The sequence below is a fragment of the Trachemys scripta genome, chromosome 9 (assembly GCF_013100865.1).
Source record: "Trachemys scripta elegans isolate TJP31775 chromosome 9, CAS_Tse_1.0, whole genome shotgun sequence".
Taxonomy (NCBI): Eukaryota; Metazoa; Chordata; order Testudines; family Emydidae; genus Trachemys; species Trachemys scripta.
The window spans coordinates 97,742,401-97,763,764 of record NC_048306.1 but is presented as its reverse complement, the minus strand read 5'-3'; the positions used below and the strand labels follow the sequence as shown (position 1 = coordinate 97,763,764).

Sequence of the window (21,364 nt, the reverse complement as noted above, 5' to 3'; positions counted from 1 at the left end):
AGAACCGTGCTAGGATTTCTCCCTATGGCACATTTTCTATCTTGGCACCTGGTTGCAGGATGAGGTGGGTCTCTTTCTTCTTTCTCCTTCCTGGAACTGATCCTCCACAACCTTGGCATGTGGTCACTTACAGGTGGCCAAAGCATGACCAGATCAGAAGTCTCCCATTTTGCAGCCACGTTGACCAGAGTAAATAATGGCACAAAATACAAGGCAAGGGAGATGCCGATTCTTTGATCTTTCTCCTGCTGAATTCACCACCCCAAAAGATCTGGTGCCTATACTTAGTCAGCTGGGCTGAGCAGAGGGGCCCTGTCAATAATTACGTCATTACAAAAAGATTAGCTACCATTTTATACAAAAATATGTCTATTATAGACGGTATATACAGTATTGTTTTCCTCTCCCCCACTCTTTGTAAGTGATTTGTCACCCTAGATCATGAGCTCTTTGGGGTAGGGATCATGTCTCCCTCTCTGTGGTGCCTAGCCCAGGGACCCTGACCTGACCTGGGCCTCCGGGTGCTACCATCATATAAATATTGTAGTCCATAGTACCTCATGTCTTGCCGGGAGACTATTCTGACATCACAAAGAGGACTCGGTTGTCAGGTGGGATTTCAGAAACTTATGGACTCTTAAGAGAAACTGATCTGTTCTCAGGCAAATGCCTTTAGGACTTGATCCTGGTCTTGCTTACTCCGTCTTCACAACTCCATTAGCTTCACTGGAGTCACTCCTGATTCACCCTCATGTAAATGACGTCAGGATCAGGTGTTCCTTCCTTAGTAAAGAAGAAAGCTCTAGAGAAGCCCAACTGTTTGTAAAGGGGGAGCTTTAGTTCAAAGATTTCCAGGAAGCGTTGGCTGCTGTGTCAGGCATTGTAACATGTACCGCAGCGTTCTCTCATTTATTTCTTCATCGACCACTTGCACCAGCCATCAGGTACCGCCGGAGGGAATGATGGTGAGATAATCACACACTGGGGGAATGCAAGCCAATGTGCCAAGCTGGGCTTGCTCTTGCAAAACACCTTGTGAATGAGAGAACTATCCTATAACCTCTTCACCCTTGAGTTGCCACCCTTGGGGGTGGGGTGGATGGGAATGACCCAGTGGCTGTTGCTGAGATTCCTTGTACTTGAATTGCCCTTGAAGGGTGCTGGAAATTGTGGTGTATTGAAAACTCTTAAAATGGTAGGCTGTTGCTTTTAACTTCAGAGGGTTTCCCTGGTCCTGCTGGCAGGCGAGGGGGCTCTGAAGGGAAGGGTGTAATCTGGGCCCAGCAGCAGGGAGTCTGCAGCCAGCCAGTCTAGAGTAAGGTGAGCGGAGTTGTGCCTCTTGTTATAGGGACCGTTCTGAATTCTCAGAAATAAGGTCGTGTTACGTCGCAGCCTTCCCGCAAGAGCGTTTACCCTTTTTATCGAACTTCTTTCTGGAGGGTGTGAACGTAACGGAAATCTTCCAACTGGAATGTGAACAACCGTTTCTTTCCCCGCTAAAACCATAAACCTAAGTCGGTTTTGTGAACGGGGAGATAGAGAGGAGGAAAAAACTCAGACTCACCTCTTCCCTACTGGGCTCTACTCTGATCTGGTGTGGTGAGACCCCGAATAGGAGATTATATTATTAGTAGTAGCACTTATTACATTAAGTGCCTGCAATGAGTGTGATTGCATATGAGACAGGAAAACACAGTCCTTGCCCCAGAGAACTCAGTCTAAAAGTTTACAGTCTATGGATTATAGGCATAGTTTAGTGACCGGGGAGGGGTGCTGCCTAGCAAGGAAAACAAAATCACAAAGGCAAAAGCCACTATCACCCCGCTTCCTGCGATCAGCCCCCCTGGAGTCGGTGGCCTAGCGGGGCGCAGTGGCCTCTGCGGCTGCCGCCTTCGGGGAGCTGTCCAGTGGACGAACCCCATCCAGAAGCGCAGCATGAGGTCACAGCTACAGACCAGCACCGGGCAGGCGACGGCAACGCTCACAAACGCCCCCACCGCCTGGGGCCCCTTCGTCCATTTCCTTCTGCGAAATGCACGAGCGCTCCAGTCGAGCCAGCAGGAACGAAAGTGCTTGCAGCTGGTGGCACCATCTGGTGCTCGTCTGATTCCTGCCAAAGAACCGTCGTCCCCTTCCCCGACAGTTGCGAGAGAATCGAAGAGTGACTCAGTGACAAGGGGTGGAAAGTGAGGGCAGAGGCTCAAACGACTGAGCATGGTTACAGAGAGTTATTGGTGGTGGTGATGCTCATGTCCATGCACAGGCATGACCCTGCCTCCCCCAGAGGTCTTCCACTTTCTCTGCAGCAACTGAGGGTCGAGGGCCTCAAATATCTGTTTAGCAAACGCATCCGAAATCAAACGTGTGCACCAGCTCTGCACAGCTGTAGCTGTGCCACGGCTGATCCCTCTTAACCCCGCGCCACATGCCAATTGCTTTACTTAGGCTAGGCTGGGAGAGAAGGGGGGGAGACCCTTTGCAAAGAGAGCAGTTCCACGCAAATATGCTCCTTATGGGAGCCTGTGGCATACAGCACCAAGGGACCTGAGAGACAGATGACACATGCCCTCAGGCTGCAGTCAGATCTACATGGAGTGGTAGGTGCCCACTTTGTTGGGACCCGGTAGCTGATGCTCACAGGGTTAAGGAAACTTCTCTTTTTCACTGCCTTGCTTTCTTGTCCTGAAGATGCTACGTCACTGACAGCTGCTGGCAGAGCTCCTTCCCCTGACAGCACTAGACCTGACAGGCTTTCGCTGCCAAAGAGCGGAACCAGCTGTGCTGAAGACAAAGGTGAGGTGCTCGCTGAGTTAACCCCTCATTCACCAGCTCCCCTTTTATAAGTGTTGCCAAAGCTGCTGACCTCTGCACCTCCCTTTTGTGGCTGCTCAAACCATCAGTTATGTGTGCAAATGGACACTTGCATACGCAAGTCGCAGAACTGCATGCCTAATCCGCTGAATTTGTGCAGCCAAGTGATTGCATGTGCATGCAACATAGCTTCTTTGACAACCTGTCTCTCTCTCTCTCACACTCACTCACACACACACACACACGTACATACATGTATGTTGTCCTTTCAAGTGCAGGTCTCCATCTTCCTCTCCTATCTGTTCCCACAACAGCATCGCTCAGTGGTAGGGGTCGGAGTGGTGCGGCAGGTCAGGCTTCTTGAACAGATCCCAGTGTTGGAACCTGTGATGAGTTTGCACCCCTTGGACACCTGGAAGCTCCTCTCTCTGCTCTGTCTTCCTGACTCAACATAGCCAGTAGATGAAGTCATGCAACTTTCAGTGTCTCCTCAGAAAGCAGGGAGGAGTGACCCACAGTTGTTCTGTGAATCTATTCTGGAATTCCCTGCACTCTGGCTAGCTGAAAGTGAACTTTGCCTTTAAGGTTGGGGAGTGTAGGGAAGGTGTCCTGCCTGAGATGTTCACTGGAGCCGAGGGATGCTGTTTCTGGAGGTCCCATATCAAGTGGTCTGCTCCAGAATGTGAGTTCCATCTCTCCCTGCTGGTGCTCAGATAGCATGGGGATGAGCATGATATAAATGCCTAGCGAGATGTAAGACAAACACTGCATGCAGCTTCTTTTGTTCTTTAAGAATTCTAGTGCTGGCGAAAGATGGCAGGCTGGAGACTGAAATCACTCCCGGGATAGATACAGCGAGCGCTGGATACACCCTGCTTCCCCTAGAGTGCGCTGCAAAAGTGCCGGCGCTCAGTCTCCAGGGCCAACTTTCAGCTTTGGCCTCCCCACCGAGACCTCCAAGAAAGGTTCCAAGGAGTGGCAGTTGTGGGAGTGGTTTGTGTGATGTGCGCGCGTCCATACGAATGGCACTGAGATCCCCATCTCCTGTTACACAGGGAAACCAACCCGCCTTCAGGTGGGAAGAACTTCAAGTGATCACTGGCCTGGATTTAAACTAGTGACCTTAGAGGTAAGACTCGGGGCCTGATCTGAAGCCCATTGAAATTAATGGAAAGATTTCGGCTGACTTCAGTGGGTGTGGGACCTGGCCTCTATAGCACAGCTCCAAAGATAACCCTCTTGCCTCCCCCCTGGCCAGGCCTAATGGTGAGTCTGTCATCAGGCTAAAACTACATTTCCCTCATTTTTCTGTCCATCTTACTTGTGCCCCTGGCTTGCGGGTAACGGCTTGTTGTGTCCTCCCCAGCCTGTGTGCCACGGTGGAGGAGGAATTTACTGTGGTGGGGAACGGTGTGTGTGTGTGTTTTGTCTTGTCTATGCTGGTTTATTTTGAGGAAGAATTTTCACATCTTGTGTTTGGAGCATCTTTAAACCCTGTGATGTTCAATTCATACCTCTAACGTGCTTTACAGCCCATGCGGTTAGTCTTTTGTTGTAACCCAATCCGCACTCCTGTAGTAATAATAACACTTGGCTCTGCTTCAGCTCCTTCCACAGGAGGAGCTCAGAACCCCACAAAATTATTGATGGAAATGGTAGAACTATCAATAATATAGAAAAGGCAGATTTCAATAAATATTTCTGTTCTGTGTTTGAGGGGAAAAAGACATTATATCATAACTCTTTCCATTCCACTAGTATCTTGGAAGGATGTTAAACAGCAGCTACTAAAGTATACAATTTTAAATCATCTGGTCTGGATAACTTGTACCCAAGAGTTTTAAAAGAGCTGGCTGAGGAGTTCGCTGGACCATTAATATTGATTTTCAATAAGTCTTGGAACACCAGGAAAGTTCCAGAAGACTAGAAGAAAGCTAATGTTATTCCAATATTTAAAAAGAGTAAATGGGATGACGCAGGTAATTATAGGCCTACTGGTCTGACATCAATCCTGTACAGGATAATCAAGTGGTTGATATGGGACTCAATTAATAAAGAATTAAAGGAGAATAATGTAATTTGTGCCATTCAATATGGTTTATGGAAAATAGATCCTGTCAAATTAACTTTCTTTTTTGATGAGATTACAAGTTTGGTTGATAAAGGTAATAGCGTTGATGTAATATGCTTAGACTTCTATAGGTCATTGGACTTGGTACCACATGACATTTTGATTTATAAAACTAAAAGACATAAAATTAATATGGCACACATTATATGGATTAACTGATCACTCAGATTGTAATTGTAAATGAGGAATCATCATAGAATGGGTGTGTTTCAACTTGGGTCTGGCAAGGATTGGTTTTTGGCCCTAAGTTGTTAACATTTTTATGAATGACTTGGAAGAAATAATAAAATCATCAGTGTTAAGGTTTGCAGATGACGCAAATTGGGGGGAGTGGTAAATAAACTCAACTGCTTCTACCTAGGGAGGTCGTGGAAGCTCCTTCACTGGAGGGTTTCAAAAGGAGGCTGGAGCCAGCTGTCTTGGATGGTTTAGACACAACAAATCTGACATCTTGGCAAGGGGTTAGACTAGATGACCCTTGCGCTCACTTCTAACCCTACGGTTCTATGCTTCTAAAATGAGTCTCTCGCAATCCTGCCATTTGACAACACGGGAGCTCAGGTACAGAAAAGCTAAGTGCAGAGATGTTATAATTGGTAACTTTTCCAGTGTAAGGCCTGTCTCTTGCTAACCATTTGTAATGTGCCCAGCACAATGGGCCCCGGATCTCAGTTGGGGCTGGTAGGCACCACCCTATATAATAGTACTGTAGAAATAAGTGGTCACACATGGAGCCTGTGGTGAAGTTGGGACTAAAACTTACATCTCCTGATCCTGTCCCATGCTTTAACCCCACCCAACCATGCTGTCCCTCTGATAGTAAGGTCTGACTTAAGCTGATAGTTGCCCGTCAAGGATGTAACTCTGTCCTTCACTCCCCATGCCACATTGGAATCATGTAGCACATCTGGTCTGTCAAATTTCACCTGCAGCTTGGAGTTCCTTGGTACCCAGCCATGGCAGGGTGCAGTCCAGCCTTGGCTCTGACCTGTAATGTTGTTTTGAATGTAGTTCCCCACCCTACTGGGGCTTCTGCTGAAACTCTCTGTGTATCCTCGTATTTCTCCCCTCACTCGACATCACCTTCCCCTGTAAAGCTCTGTCTTGCTGTCATTTTCCTTCTGAATAAGATGCTTGTCAGAGTTCAAAATTATTACTACGCGTATTACCATAGCCCCTAGGAGCCCCAGTCATGGACCGGAACCCCAGAGTGCTAGGGGCTGTACAAACAACACAAAAAGATGGTCTGTGCCCCACAGAGCTAACAATCTACAGCAGTTGAGGGGGCCTGACCCCACTGCCACTGCAGTCAATGCAAAACTCTCACTGACCTGAATTTGAAGAGGATGGGTCCTAATAGTCCAGGGCCTCCCGAGTGGTGCAATCACCCTCTCTCCATAAGGTTTGCACATTCTATTTCTGTAACACTGGTAGAATCTAATGGTCCAGGAAATCAGAGTCTGGGATCTGAATTCTTTCTTCTATTACACCACGGTAAGTGCTGGGTAGCTTCATCAAAAGCTTCCCTGCACTACGTCTGCAGTGTGTCAGGATGGACCATCCAACGCTTGGTGGTTTCTGACAAGGATCCTTCAAATTTATATTATTGGCATCCCTGATGTCTATTCGAATTAGAATGAAAATGTAGCCAAAATGAGGCTTTTAGCGTCTGACTGTAAAGATAAACATTGGACTGTAGGTTGATGCCGTGCTTTCTGCAGCCAGCGAGACTGAAATAAAATCAGAGGCTCAGATCCTCCAAGGTGCTTAGGTCTGTAGTGTAAACTTGGCCTATGTCGGTATAACTACGTTGCTGAGGGGTGTGAAAAATCCACCCCCCTGAATGATGTAGTTATACTGACCTAGCCCTATGAGTAGACAGTGCTATGGCGATGGGAGGACTTCTCCTGACACCATAGCTACTGCCTCTCGGGGAAGTGGATTAATTACGCCGACACTCTCTCAACGGCGTAGTAGTGTCTTCACTAAGCACTACAGCTGTAGTGCTGTATGTGAAGACAAGCCCTTAGGCACTTACCTCCCATTGATTTCAGGATCCAAGAGAGGTGTGAATTGCTCCATTCCTTTGGCCCTCAGTGTAAGAATTTCCTCTTCGCTCCATTTTGGACCCTAGCACATTGGAGGGAAACCTAGATTTTGTTCTGGTTTCAATGCGTTCAGTTGGTCAGCCAGCCTTCTGCTGTCTGTCCTTGCCTTAACCTCCGTAGTCCATCCCTCCCTAGGGACATACCATATAGTATAGAGGAGTTGTGTAGTGTCACTTTAAATAGTTTGGGAGCTGCTTAGTGGGCCTTCTTATCTTCTGTCGCAGAAGCCACCAGAACCTACCAGAGCAGCAGTATATATATGCTGCTAAGCCTTGTCTTTTTGTATATAGTTAGTAAACATAGAATCATGGGACTGGAAGGGACCTCAAGAGGACATGTAGTCCAATCTCCTGCACTCATGGCAGGACTAAGTATTATCTAGACCAGGGGTCAGCAACCTTTCAGAAGTCGTGTGCCGAGTCTCCATTTATTCACTCTAATTTAATGTTTTGCGTGCCAGTAATACATTTTAACTTTTTTAGAAGGTCTCTTTCTATAAGTCTATATATAACTAAACTATTGTTGTATGTAAAGTAAATAAGGTTTCAAAATGTTTAAGAAGCTTAATTTAAAATTAAATTAAAATGCAGAGCCCCCCGGACCGGTGGCCAGGACCCGGGCAGTGTGAGTGCCACTGAAAATCAGCTTGTGTGCCGCCTTTGGCACGCGTGCCATAGGTTGCCTACCCCTGATCTAGACCATCCCTGACAGGTGTTTGTCCAACCTGCTCTTAAAAATCCCCAATGATGGAGATTCCATAACCTCCCTTGTCAATTTATTCCAGTACTTAACCACTCTGACTGTTAGGAAGTTTTTCCTAATGTCCAACCTAAATCTCCCTTGCTGCAATTTAAGCCCAATGCTTCTTTGTCCTATCCTCAGTGGTTAAGAAAAGCAATTTTTCTCTCTCCTCCTTGTAACAACCTTTTATGTACTTGAAAACTGTTATCATGTCCCTTCTCAGTCTTTTTTCTGGACTAAACAAACCCAATTTTTTTCGATCTTCCCTCATAGGTCATGTTTTCTAGACCTTTAATAATTTTTGTTGCTCTTCTCTGGACTTTCTCCAAGTTGTTCACATCTTTTCTGAAATGTGGCACGCAGAACCGGACACAATACTCCAGTTGAGGCCTAATCAGTGCTGAGTAGAGCGGAAGAATTACTTCCTGTGTCTTGCTTACAACACTCCTGCTAATACATCCCAGAATGATGTTCGCTATTTTTGCAACAGTGTTACACTGTTGACTCATATTTAGCTTGTGGTCCACTATGAAGCCCAGATTCCTTTCTGCAGTACTCCTACCTAGGCAGTCATTTCCCATTTTGTACGTGTGCAACTGATTGTTCCTTCCAAAGTGGAGTACTTTGCATTTGTCCTTATTGGATTTCATTCTATTTACTTCAGACCAGTTCTCCAGTTTGTCCAGATCATTTTGAATTATATAATCCTATCCTCCAAAGCACTTGCAACCCCTCCCAACTGGGTATTGTCTGCAAACTTTGTAAATGTATGCCAATATCTAAATCATTGATGAAGATATTGAACAGAACTGATTCCTGCTGGACCCCACTCATTATGCCCTTCCAGCATGACTGTGAACCATAACATGGTTATTTGGAACCCAGTTGTCCATGTTGTAAGAGCAAGGACATAACACATCCTTAACCCAATGCCTCTCCTTTACCCTAGGAAAGCCTCCAACATGCTCCCTAAACCTGATCTCCCAGAACCAGCCCTCCAACCTCACACTTTCAGGATGAACCTGCCCCTTATTTATCCCTACATCCCTGGCGACCTTCCTTGGAGGGCCCTTTGGAGCCTATCAGCCTATCTTGGCTGCCTAACTTGCTTCAGAGCAACATGATGTGAGGCTTCCACCTCCCTGGGGTTGGCACCCTCTGCAGCATTCTGAGTTCTTTGGAGGCTGGGGAGTAAGGGATCAGGGCTGGCTTTCTAATCTGTACCTCTCATGTGGCAAGGGAGTGCACTAGCCACAGCCCACTGGGCCTGCCCTTAGTCTCTTGATTATTGAAATAATTGAGACGTTGATCCTTCAGAATGGAATGAGGACAGGCTGAGGGGGTGGCTCTCCCCGGGGAGGTGGTGGAAGAGATGGATGAGTTCTGTAGAACTCTTTGCCAAGCAGCAGCGTTTTGCTGTTGTTCGTGATTTGTGTTGTGGTGGTGCCAAGGCACCTCGCTCACAGACCAGCAGCCTGTTGTGCTAGGTGTTGTACAAACACAGAACCGAAAGATGGGCCTTGCCCAAAAGAGCTTCTCTTAGCGGGATTTCTGAATAACTCTCTCTTGTGTCTGATAGCTGGTAGCAAGAGACAGCGGCAAGGCCAAGTAGAGTGAAAACCAACTGTTGGATCTCTGCAGCTCACGGGCTGGGAATGCCCATGCTGTGGTTTACAGCTGGAGCAGGAAAGTGGCCCAGTGAAATTCCACTGAAAAGATTCCCTGCCAAGAGCCCGCAGCCTGAGGAGAGTGTGTGTGGAGGTGGGGGGAAGTGTGTGGAGATGGGGATGGGCGTGGGGAGGGCGAGTGTGTGTGGAAGGGGGGAGGGGAAGTGTGGGGGATGGGGCTGGGTGTGGGGAGGGCGAGTGTGTGTGGAAGGGGGGAGGGGAAATGTGGGGTGATGGGGCTGGGTGTAGGGAAGGTGGAGTGTGTGTGGAAGGGGAATGGGAAATGTGGGGTGATGGGGCTGGGTGTGGGGAGGGCGAGTGTGTGGGGCAGAGGGTGGGGAGTGTGGGGCGATGGGGCTGGATGTGGGGAGGGCGGAGTGTGTGTGGAAGGGGGGAGGGGAAGTGTGGGGTGATGGGGCTGGGTGTGGGGAGGGCGGAGTGTGTGTGGAAGGGGGGAGGGGAAGTGTGGGGTGATGGGGCTGGGTGTGCGGAGAAGGGTGGGGGGAACCTCACTAACCCCTCTGCAAGCTGGGTGACTATGGCTCCCCCAGTGAAACCCCCCAGATTTGGGTGTGTGTGGGGGGGTAAGGATCCCTTCCCCACACTTGGGAGGGGTGAGGGCCCCAATGACCTCCTGGGCGACTCCTACAGGTAGAGGATAATAAGCATGAACCCCACTCATGGGGGTGGGAGGGGCTGCAAGGAGCCGAGTGGCTCCTCCCCCCACCCAAGAGGATGGGGTAGGCTTCGCGCGCGAGGCTTTCTGGTCCCTGCTGCGGCCCGTAGGCGACCTCTGCCCCGGAAGGAGAGAGGGAGGCGCTCAGCTCAGCTGGGACATTTAAACGGCACGGCACGGAGCGGCGCGGCGCGGCGGGGGAGCGGCCCGGCCGGTGAGTGACGGGGCCGGCGGGACCCCAGGGCCCAGCCACCGCCCCTGTGGGGGCCCCCCCGCCGCTGGCGTTGCGCGGGGCGCTCTGGGCTCCAGGCCCCGGCGTCTAGCTCCGAGCTGGGGCTGGGACGGTCCCGCTCGCTGGCTCGGCCCCTGTCTGGTCTCCTCGCCCCAGCCCCAGCCCCGCTGCCCCGGCGGGGCTGAGACCCTTTGGTAGCCGGGAAACGTGTCTCTCGCCACCCGGACCCCTGGCCAAGGCGGAGCTCTTCAGCCCCCTTTGTTGGCTTTGAGCTGTCACGCGCTGGGCCCCCCGGCTGGCACGGTGCCGTGTGCGCCTGCTGTCCCCAAACGTGGGATTCTCACAGGCTCGGATTGTTCCCCTCCTTGGCCTGCGACGGTGTTGCTCCAACATGCGCTCATGGGTGGATAACCTTTGTCATTGTTAGCATGGGCAAATGCAATGAGTTACCTGTTGCCGAGATGAAATTTGATCAAGAGACTATCTTGTTGGGTTCCCCTTAACTCACTGCTACTTAAAGTATTATTAGTTTTTTTTTCTATTGCCTTCCAATTTGGGATCTCCAAGCACTTTCCATGCAATACTGCCCCACATAAGGTGGTAGTATCCCTACTTTACTGTCAAGACATAAAAGTTAAGGGATTGGTCCACAGCCACTTAGCCCAGTCATGAAATATAGAGATGAAGTTAAAGAGCTTTAATCTTTATGCCCAGTATTTGGTTGTAATTAGTGTGTTGCATTGCTGAAAATATGCAATGCGCTTTTTTAACCCTTTACTGATGCTATTGTAAGAATCTTGTATTCATAACCTGGTGCAATAATGTTGGAGGCCAGTAGTGGTATACCCCCCATTATTTTAAAATAACCTATGCAACTTTAATTTTGAATTAAGTTTGGAACTTCTTTCCCTGGCTGCTGGGAGAAGTGGAGGAATCTTCCCACCTGCCTTCTGCAAAATGTTTCTTTTTTTTCCTTCTCCCTCCTGGCTGCTGGAACTGGGGATGTGCTCGACCCCTCTTGCCCACCTCTAACTGCATCTCTCAAGCAGGGGAGTTCTGAGTCTCTGCTGCTATTCATAGGCAAGGACAGGAGAAAACTGCACCGATGAGGAATTGTAACATCTTAAGGAACTTGTAAGATTTTCTACTAATTCTTGCAGTGTAGACCAGTGCTTCTCAAAATTTTGTACTGGTGACCCCTTTCAAACAGCAAGCCTCTGAGTGTGATCCGCCCTTATAAATTAAAAACACCTTTTTTAATATTTAGCACTATTATAGATGCTGGAGGTGAAGCGGGGTTTGGGGTGGAGGCTGACAGCTTGTGACCCCCCCATGTAATAACCTCGTGACCCCCTGAGGGATCCTGACCCCCAGTTTAAGAACCACTGGTGTAGACCTACCTTTTTGAGGGTTTTTATAATTCTGGTGGTAAAATAATCTTGCAGTCGAATAGAAAAGCCTACCTATGCCAGGGTAAATGGAAAATTTTAGGAAAGAGATGCAAAACCGCACAGGGAATTTTTCCAGTTTATGCGGGGATTTATTTTCACTTTGTATTGCATTGTGAAGACTATTCACATACTTGCTCAATTTCTTAATTAAACCAAGTTGCAATGTGTACTGTTACTCTGAAAGGGCATAAGTAAGCACACTATGGAGAAACCTAGTTCCACAAACCTTAGTCTCTGTTGGGCACCCTGTGCCTAAGCAGTACTGTATGGGCTAGCAGCTTGCAGAAAGAAGAAAAAGCCAACATGCCTATCCTCATTGTAACTACACGGGCGGGGGCGGGAAGAGAGGATGGGCAACTGAGAGGAAGAATTACAGTATGGAGGGGAGAGAGGGAACCCCCTTTTTTTCTCCCCCCCCAGTTGAAGCTTTGTGCCAAGTCCTGCTCTGGGGATCACATATGCAGAGCCCTATACTGTGGAAAGAGGTGTGGGAAAAAAATTAATAAAGACAGTGTTCATGACTTCATCTGTTTGTTTGTTTTTTAGACTCCAGTATTTGCCAATTTTAACATCTGAGTGGTCCCAGCTAGGCTGTCAAATTCACACCTCAGCAAGTGAATAGTTCAGGTGAGGTCACATGTTTGTGGCTGCTATAGTTGGATTTGGAACAGTTAAATACCATGTCAAGTTGTGAGAAATTTGGAGTGAGAGAAAAAAATTTTTTTTAAAGCTTTTTCTGGAACTCTGCAGAATGCAGCAAACACTGTGGAGATGTTCCGGTGTTGGGCTCCATTATATCATTTACGGCTTTGAACTTTGCCTTTGGGCATTATACCAATTAATGATTTTACCATGTCTCTGCCTATAGCTTTGTTGAGTATTAGCTTGGTGAAACATACTCGACTCTATTTCACTTCTGCTGCTCAGAAGCTAGACTAGCTGAAATGAGAGTGAAAGATACTAGATCCTTATACACTTCACCCTACTGCCCTCAAAGTGGAGGTAGTAATGCCTTCCTGAGAAATTAGTCACGGTGAAAACAACAAGTTTATCTACCTTGTACACCAAAAATTGATGAGCCTTTGCAAGATGTTCAGTTATACTAGTGAGTTCACTATATGCCTACTGTACCGAAAGTAATTTATATATGGAAAGAGAAACTGGAGTGGACAGTCTTAGAATCTGAAGCAAAGCCCTCATGTAGTGTGGCTTCAAAGACCTACCTGTTGTCAGTCACAGTAGAAAATAAGAAACTATTTTTTGCTTACAGGAAACAAAGTGACAAGAGATATGTCCTTGTTGTTGAAACATCTAAACAATTCAGTAAGGATGCAGTTATTTTTGGAGAGACTGACTTGGACATGATCAAATTTTACTTCTGATACATCTAATTTGATACATCTAGTACGTCCATCGGTTGCTGCCCTAATTTGCCAAGATTTGTCCAAGGCAAGGAAGAGAGGATTAAAGGAATCATTCAGAATTGGAATGTAATCATTTGGCCCAAGCCTCTATTTTGGATGGATTATAGCCAGATATGGTCTGCAGACCATAGTTTGATCACTCCTGGATTACTGATAGTAATTTTAATATAGTGTAGTTTCTGATATGGTAATACTACAGTAAAATCTGAACTATTCATCACCGTGGAATTTTTTAAAGATCAAGAAATCCTCGTTCAATAAACTTTTCCACATCTTTGCTAATGTAATCAATTCTTTGATCCTTTGTTTTGAGACAATAACCCTTCCCCCTCCCCGCCCACCTCCCCGTGTTTATTTACAACACGTTAAAGTCTGGGCATATTACTGGAACATGGATCAGCTGGGATATGTGAAAGGTGCTTCTATCCAACTTAGCAAAGATGGATTAAGCAAGCCTGCTCTGCCCCAGAAGAATGCTTATGCCAGGCTTGTGCAAAAGCACCATAGCGGTCGATTCCGATCTTATTTAAATCATATTGCACAGAAGATACAGCTAGAAGAGAGCAGCCTCAACGACCCCAATTCGGATGTAGAACCCTCTCTGAAGAGAGGCATGATGAGAGACGCTCTGGCAAGAAATGGCTTGACTGCACTTAGCTATTCACCAATCAAAACATCTCAGTTGGAACAGCCTGCACTTGTAGGATTTGAGAAACTGAATGAAGAGAAAAGCCAAGTCTTTGCTAACAGATGGCCTCATGAAAGAGATCCCAGCATTGGTCGAGAAGGAAACCTTCAAGTAGAGGAAGATTATTCTGTAAAACAGCATGGACCTGCAACTGACTTGTTAAAAGTGAATGATGCCTTGGGTGGGAGGGTAACACAAGGCACTTCTCTGCAGAAATCTGGGTCTGAAGAAAAGGACGAAGAGGAAGTGTGGAAGAACAAACATAAGAAAAGGAACAAGTGTCCTGCCAACCTGGACAGAGCAGATGAATACTTGACTGATGAGCAGTTTAGTATGGATTTGCCTGCAGCAAATGCCAGGAAAACCAGTCACTTGTCTTCTGGTCAAATTCAAGGTGAGCTGTTCACTGGTTTAAGCTGCTAACAAGCTGCGTGAATGGTGCATTGATTAATGTAAAATTTTAGGGGCATTGAAAATGACATATTTGTTAATGTCACATGAGTTACAATTAATGAGCCGGTCTTGCTCCCTGGAAGTTATTTGTAGTTTTGACATTGACAACAAAGGGAGAAGGATTGTGCCCAGCAGTAGTACAGGGGCTGCATCTTGCGTAGTGAAAATAGCTCAGGAAAAAATCTGCCTCTGTATTAGGTTTAGCAAAAGTCTCTTGATCACTAGCTCAATGTCAGGCATTTTTGGTTTAACCTCTTGGTGTAGATGGGTTGGATTTTTTTTCTAGTGCATAGTATTTATGGTGAAACATTTGGATCGCCTGTGCTAAGGGGCTGTCTACTGCAGGTGATGATAAATGTCACTACATTAAGTTTACGGGAATAAACAGGGAAGAGATATCAACTTTACAGTCTGGTAAGTGGGAGTAATGCTTATCACAGCTCACCGAGTAAGAATCTAATAAATATTTAACATTTGCCAAACTACACCCCATCACTGAACCAGGGAACATAATATCTGTTTACACTGATTCCCATAGTTGAGAGGCTGGGCCCACAGATCTGGTGCCTGGGATGGTTATCTTTCATGAGTTTTGCAACGATGATTCATATGATTGTGCAAACTGTGCTTAACAGGTCCAGTTCTCTAACAAATACTTACAATTAAGTGTACCATTGGTTGTATGAAATATTTTGGCATGAGTTACAGAAAACACTTTTGTATTGATTGCATCAGTCTATTCTAACAGGTTTCAGAGTAGCAGCCGTGTTAGTCTGCATCTGCAAAAAGAACAGGAGTACTTGTTGCACCTTAGAGACTAACACATTTATTTGAGCATAAGCTTTTGTGGGCTACAGCCCACTTCTTCAGATGCATAGAATGGAGCATATAGTAAGGATATATATATACACACACACACACACACAACATGAAAAGGTGGAAGTAGCCATACGAACTCTTAAGAGGCTAATTAATTAAGATGAGCTATTATCAGCAGGAGAAAAAAAACTTTTGTAGTGATAATCAAGATGGCCCATTTTAGACAGTTGACATCTTAATTAATTAGCCTCTTACAGTTGGTATGGCTACTTCCACTTTTTCATGTTCTCTGTATGTGTGTGTGTGTGTGTGTATATATATATATATATATATGTCTTCTTACTATATGTTCCATTCTATGCATCTGATGAAGTTGGCTGTAGCCTATGAAAGCTTATGCTCAAATAAATTTGTTAGTCTCTAAGGTACCACAAGTACTTCTATTCTAACAGTGCAATTTTCTATTGTATTCTACTTTTCAGTGAACTGGCAGCTTTTGAAAAAACTTGGATATTTACTTCAGGAGCGTCGTGTTGTTAGTTGTATAGAGCATTTCACCCTAGCAGAGGTAGCAGTTCTGCCATGCTGAAAAATACCTAATAATTCCTCAGTATGAGATGTTCTCTATGGGGGGCATTCCCAGACACACTGCTTTTTGGCTTCAAAACTAAGATTTATAAAAACAACTTCTTATAAAAATGTGCGCCCTAATCACAACCATTCTTGCTCTCTTGCAAAGCAGACAGGCCATTGAGGGACCTCTGTCTTTGAGTGAAATGGGAAGAGTTCCTTGAATACATTCGCCTCTGTTCCACATAGGCTGACCAGACAGCAAGTGTGAAAAATTGGGATGGGGGTGGGGGGTAATAGGAGCCAATATAAGAAAAAGCCCCAAATATCAGGATTGTCCCTATAAAATCGGGACATCTGGTCACCCTAGTCCCCCACATCGTAGTGTTTATACAGTTACCTGACTTCTACTTCACTCTGACCCGAGGCCCATGCTAAAAAGACACAACCTCTTTCTAGAACAGGTCTCTGCCACCTAGCTAAGTTTAAGCATGTTCTGATGGGAGAGCTATGTCAAATACCTTCCTGTATAAGCAAAGTTTCAACAGGCATCTGCCCCCAGTATTCCCCATCACACCCAAAGACAGACCTAGCCTCCTTGAGGCTCTGTTAGAGCAACAGGATTGTCTCTTGGGCTGAGATAAGCAAAAGGATTGGTTTTCCAGTTTGTCACTGAGTCATGGTGCAACATGCTTTGTTGAGATTTTATACAGGAATCTGCCCCATAATGTACAACAATAACAAATGGTTCTCATAGTTTTTACTGTTTTCCTCTTTGCAAAGGAGCACTATCATAACAAAAAAGCAACAAAAAGGAAATTTTTAAAATAATATCTTGGGGCCTGTCTACATGGTGTATTCCATGTAGGGGGAGAGGGATAGCTCAGTGGTTTGAGCATTGGCCTGCTAAACTCAGGGTTGTGAGTTCAATCCTTGAGGGGGCCATTTACGGAACTGGGATAAAAATCTGTCTGGGGACTGGTCCTGCTTTGAGCAGGGGGTTGGACTAGATGACCTCTAGAGGTCCATTCCAACACTAATATTCTATGATTGCACTAGAGGGGTGTAAATTCTAATGCACACTAGCATACTGTGCACTGACTGGCCTGTGGGGATCCTGCTGGTATGCACTAGAAGTTCCCTAGTGTGTGTTAATGTCCTCCTGTTTCAAACAGTACTACAATAATGTGCACCAACAGGGTCCATGCGGGCCAGTTAGAGTGCCCCAGGCTGAACCTGACACCCCTCTAGTGTGGGTTAACCTATTATGTAGATAAGCCCTTAAACTTCTTTCCATGTCAATAAATTTACTTTTCAAGTTATGTAGTTTGTCACAGATTACTGCACTTGCATAATGAAACTACATTGGTCTGTGAATCCTCAGTTTCCTTTTGTTAAGTATCAGAGGGGTAGCCATGTTAGTCTGTATCGACAAAAATGAGGAGTCCGGTGGCACCTTAAAGACTAACAGATTTATTTGGGCGTAAGCTTTCGTGGGTAAAAAACCCACTTCTTCAGATGCATGGAGTGAAAATTACAGGTGCAGGCATAAATATACTGACACATGAAGAGAAGGGAGTTACCTCACAAGTGGAGAACCGGTGTTGACAGAGCCAATTCAATCAGGGTGGATGTTGTTCACTCCCAATAATTGATGAGGAAGTGTCAATACCAAGAGAGGGAAAATTGCTTTTGTAGTGAGCCAGCCACTTTTCCTTTTGTTGTTTTTTATAAACTAGTGTATCTGGGATTCTGAGGCTGCAGGAGAATATAATCTCACCCCAACCCCCTTTCCCTCCAACCAAACCCCGTTTTACATGGAGACTAAAGAAGTCTATAGATATTTGTGGTAAGTCTTGTTAAGTCTTTAGGTGGTTTAAAAGAAACTCCTCACTGGAGCATCAAGGGGTTTAAGTACTTGATGATTTCCCTTTAGTTTTTTATTCATGGTAGTTGCAAGAAACAGATTTATTGCAAGTATAGCCATTAACACTGTGTAGGCCAAATTTTCAACATTGGGTAATTAGTCTTTTAAATCCATGTTTAGGCACCTAAGCAGAAGAGGTATGATTTTCAAAAATGGTGAGCTCTGGCGGACTTCAGTAGGAGCTGGGCAGTTGTGCGAAACCACCGAAAATCAGTTCTTTATTTAGGAGCCTAAATGCAAGCACCCAGGTTAGAAAATTTAGGCCATATCGTTAGTAGACCTCTCACATAATATGTGACTTCCCCAACTGGAAGAGGTTATTGTTGAGCAAATAACTTCCCAATGATTGTGGTGTAATCTTGTGGAAGGCTGATGTCACAAGAAGGGTGCCTAGGTGACTCCAGGCATGGCAGTGCACCAACCAATCCTGAGTGACATGGAAATGGATTCTTGCAAAAAGTTATACACCTCTACCCCGATATAACGCTGTCCTTGGGGGCCAAAAAGTCTTACCGCGTTATAGGTGAAACTGCGTTATATCGAACTTGCTTTGATCCGCCGGAGTGCGCAGCCCTGCCCCGCCGGAGCGCTGCTTTACCACGTTATATCCGAATTCGTGTTATATCGGGGTAGAGGTGTACATCATGGGAAACCACCTTTCCAGTGCTGCAGCGACTGTATATTTTAACACTCTTGTTTAAGCGAAATGAAGATTATGCAACATGCAGACTTTTTTGTTTACCAGAATTCACAGCTACCAGACCATGGTATCTGATTAACTTTCCCTCACTTCAAAGGTCATCTTTTCCTAATGTTCTTGATGGTGGGCCTATCAGTTTGGGAGGCGAGATGTCTGGTTTGATCTCTGTTTAAATCTGGGCTTCTGAAACTGTGGTCCATGGAGCTACTTCTATGATGAAGCATATGGTAAAGCAGTGATGTTGCTTCACAAATATTAACTCAGTCCAGGATGCTTTAGTTTTTCCAGAGGTGCTTATACAAACTGTCGTTCTCCAACTTACGTGGCTGTTTCATATCCTCTTTTGTTGGTCGTTTCTTCAGCGCAAACTCAGCCAGGATCAAATTTGCAGCTGACCGTAAAATTGAAGGAGCTGTAAACATGCGGGAGGCCAGATGAAACGTCAGCATGAACTTTTAAACTAAAAAGATCAGATTTTTATTTTAAATTGGATTTTTTTTAGAATGTAAGAACATAAGAATGGCCATACTGGGTCAGACCAATGGTCCGGCTAGCCCAGTGTCCTGTCTTCTCACAGTGGCCAATGTGAGAGGCTTCAAAGGGAATGAATGGAACAGGGCAGTCATCAAATGATTAATTCCCTGTCGTCCACTCCCAGCTTTTCACAGTCAGAGGCTTAGGACATCCACAGCATAGGTTTGCATCCCTGACCATTTCGGCTAATAGCCGTTGATGGCCCTATCCTCCATGAATTTATCTAATTATTTTTTGAACCCAGTTATAGTTTTGGCCTTCACAACATGCTCTGCCAACAAGTTCTACAAGTTGACTATGCGTTGTGTGAAGAAGTACTTCCATTGGTTTGTTTTAAACCCTCTACCTATTCATTTAATTGTATATCCCCTGATTCTTGTGTTATGTAAAGGAATAAATAACACTTTCTCCACATATTCACTTTCTCCACACCATTCGTGATTTTATAGTTCTCCATCATATTCCCCCCCAGTCATCTCTTTTCCAAGATGAATAGTCCTGGTCTTTTAATCTCTCCTCATATGGAAGCTGTTCCATACCCTTAATCATTTTTGTTGCCCTTCTCTGTACCTTTCCCATTTCTCATATATCTGTTTTGAGATGAGGTGACCAGAGCTGCACGCAGTATTCAAGGTGTGGACATACTGTAGGTGTATATAGAGGCATTCTAACATTTACTGTCTTCTTATCTATCCCTTTCATAATGGTTCCTAACATTCTGTTAGCTTGTTTGACTACTGCTGCACGTTGAGTGGATGTTTTCAGAGAACTATAAGATCTCTTCCTTGAGTGGTAACAGCTAATTGCCGTCAATTTGTATGTATAGTTGTGCATTACTTTGCATTTATCAACAATGAATTTCATCTGCCATTTTGTTGCACAGTTACCTAGTTTTGTGAGATTGCTTTGTAACTCTTCGCAGTCAACTTTGGACATAACTATCTTGAGTAGTTTTGTATCATCTGCAAACTTTGCCACCTCATTATTTACCCATTTGTCCAGAACATTTATGAATATGTTGAGCAGCATTGCTCCCAATACAGATCCCTGGGGAACCCCCGTTGTTTACCTCTCTCCATTCTGAAAACTTTATTCCTACTCTTTTCCTCCTGTCTTTTAACCAGTTACTGATCCATAAGAGGACCCTCCCTCTTATCCCTTATCCCATGACTGCTTAGTTTGCTTAAGAATCTTTGGTGAAAGACCTTGTCAGAAGCTTTCTGAAAGTCCAAGTACACTGTATCCACTGGATCACCCTTGTCCACATGTTTGTTGATCCCCTCAAAGAATTATAATAGACTTTTGAGACATAATTTCCCTTTACTATATATCTGATAATTCTGTTCTTTATTATGGTTTCAGCCAATTTGCCTGGTACTGAAGTTAGGATTGCCAGGATTGCCTCTGGGGCCTTTAAAAAAAAATAGGCATCACGTTTGCTATCCTCCAGTCATCTGATACAGAAGCTGATTTAAATGATGGGTTACATACCACAGTTAGTAGTTCTGCGGTTTCATACTTGAGTTCCTTCAGAACTTTTGGGTGAATACCATCTGGTCCTGGTGACTTTGTACTGCTTAATGTATCAGGGCTGGTCCACACTAACCCCCCACTTCAAACTAAGATACGCAACTGTACGTTATTCGTTACAGTGAATAACATAGCTGAAGTCGAAGTATCTTAATTCGAACTTACCACGGGTCCAGACGCGGCAGGCAGGCTCCCCCGTCGACTCCGCGTACTCCTCTCGCAGAGCAGGAGTATCGGCTTCGACGGCGAGCACTTCCGGGATCGATTTATTGCGTCTAGACAAGATGCGATAAATCGATCCCAGAAGATCGATTGCTTACCGCCAGACCCGGAGGTAAGTATAGACGTACCCTCAGTTTGTTCCAAAACCTCCTCTATCGACACCAGTCAGAGGCGTAATCTAAAAAGAATGGCCCACGGGTGGGAATCCCCCTCACATCCTCTTCAGTGAAGACCAATGCAAAGAATTCATTTAGCTTCTCCACAATGGCATTGTCTTCCTTGAGTGCTCCTTTAGCACCTCAATTGTCCAGTGACCCCACTGATTGGCAGGCTTGCTGCTTCTGGAGTACTTAAAAACATTTTTTGCTGTTAGTTTTTGTGTCTTTTGCTAGTTGCTCTTCATACTCTTTTTTTGGTTTGCCTAATTATAGTTTTACCCTAGACTTCACAGAGATGATACTCCTTTCTATTTTAATGTAAATTATATACAGGTTTATTTTTTTAGAAGTAAACCTGTTTAAAATGGTCAACCTGTGTTAAGCCATAAATTTATTATCTGTTAAAATCATTTAAATTAAATACAAAATATAATACGAAGCAGTACATGTTTGCGGCCACACTTTAAAGAAACTTCCACCTGTTTAGTGGTTTGTTGCTGGCAAAGCACCTGGACCCAGAGT

The 21,364-nt window shown here is 45.3% G+C and overlaps 1 protein-coding gene across 1 annotated transcript in view; it reads left to right on the top strand.

Annotated features, from left to right (window-relative positions):
- The first annotated feature begins 10,282 nt into the window (after positions 1–10,282).
- Positions 10,283–21,364, top strand: part of DIS3L2 (DIS3 like 3'-5' exoribonuclease 2) — a 267,320-nt gene continuing 256,238 nt past the window's right edge. Inside the window, exons 1-2 of the mRNA XM_034780543.1 lie at positions 10,283–10,348; positions 13,088–14,323. Of these exons, the coding sequence (XP_034636434.1) occupies positions 13,633–14,323 (691 nt within the window). The 5' untranslated portion in view covers positions 10,283–10,348; positions 13,088–13,632. The remainder of the gene's footprint in view (positions 10,349–13,087; positions 14,324–21,364) is intronic.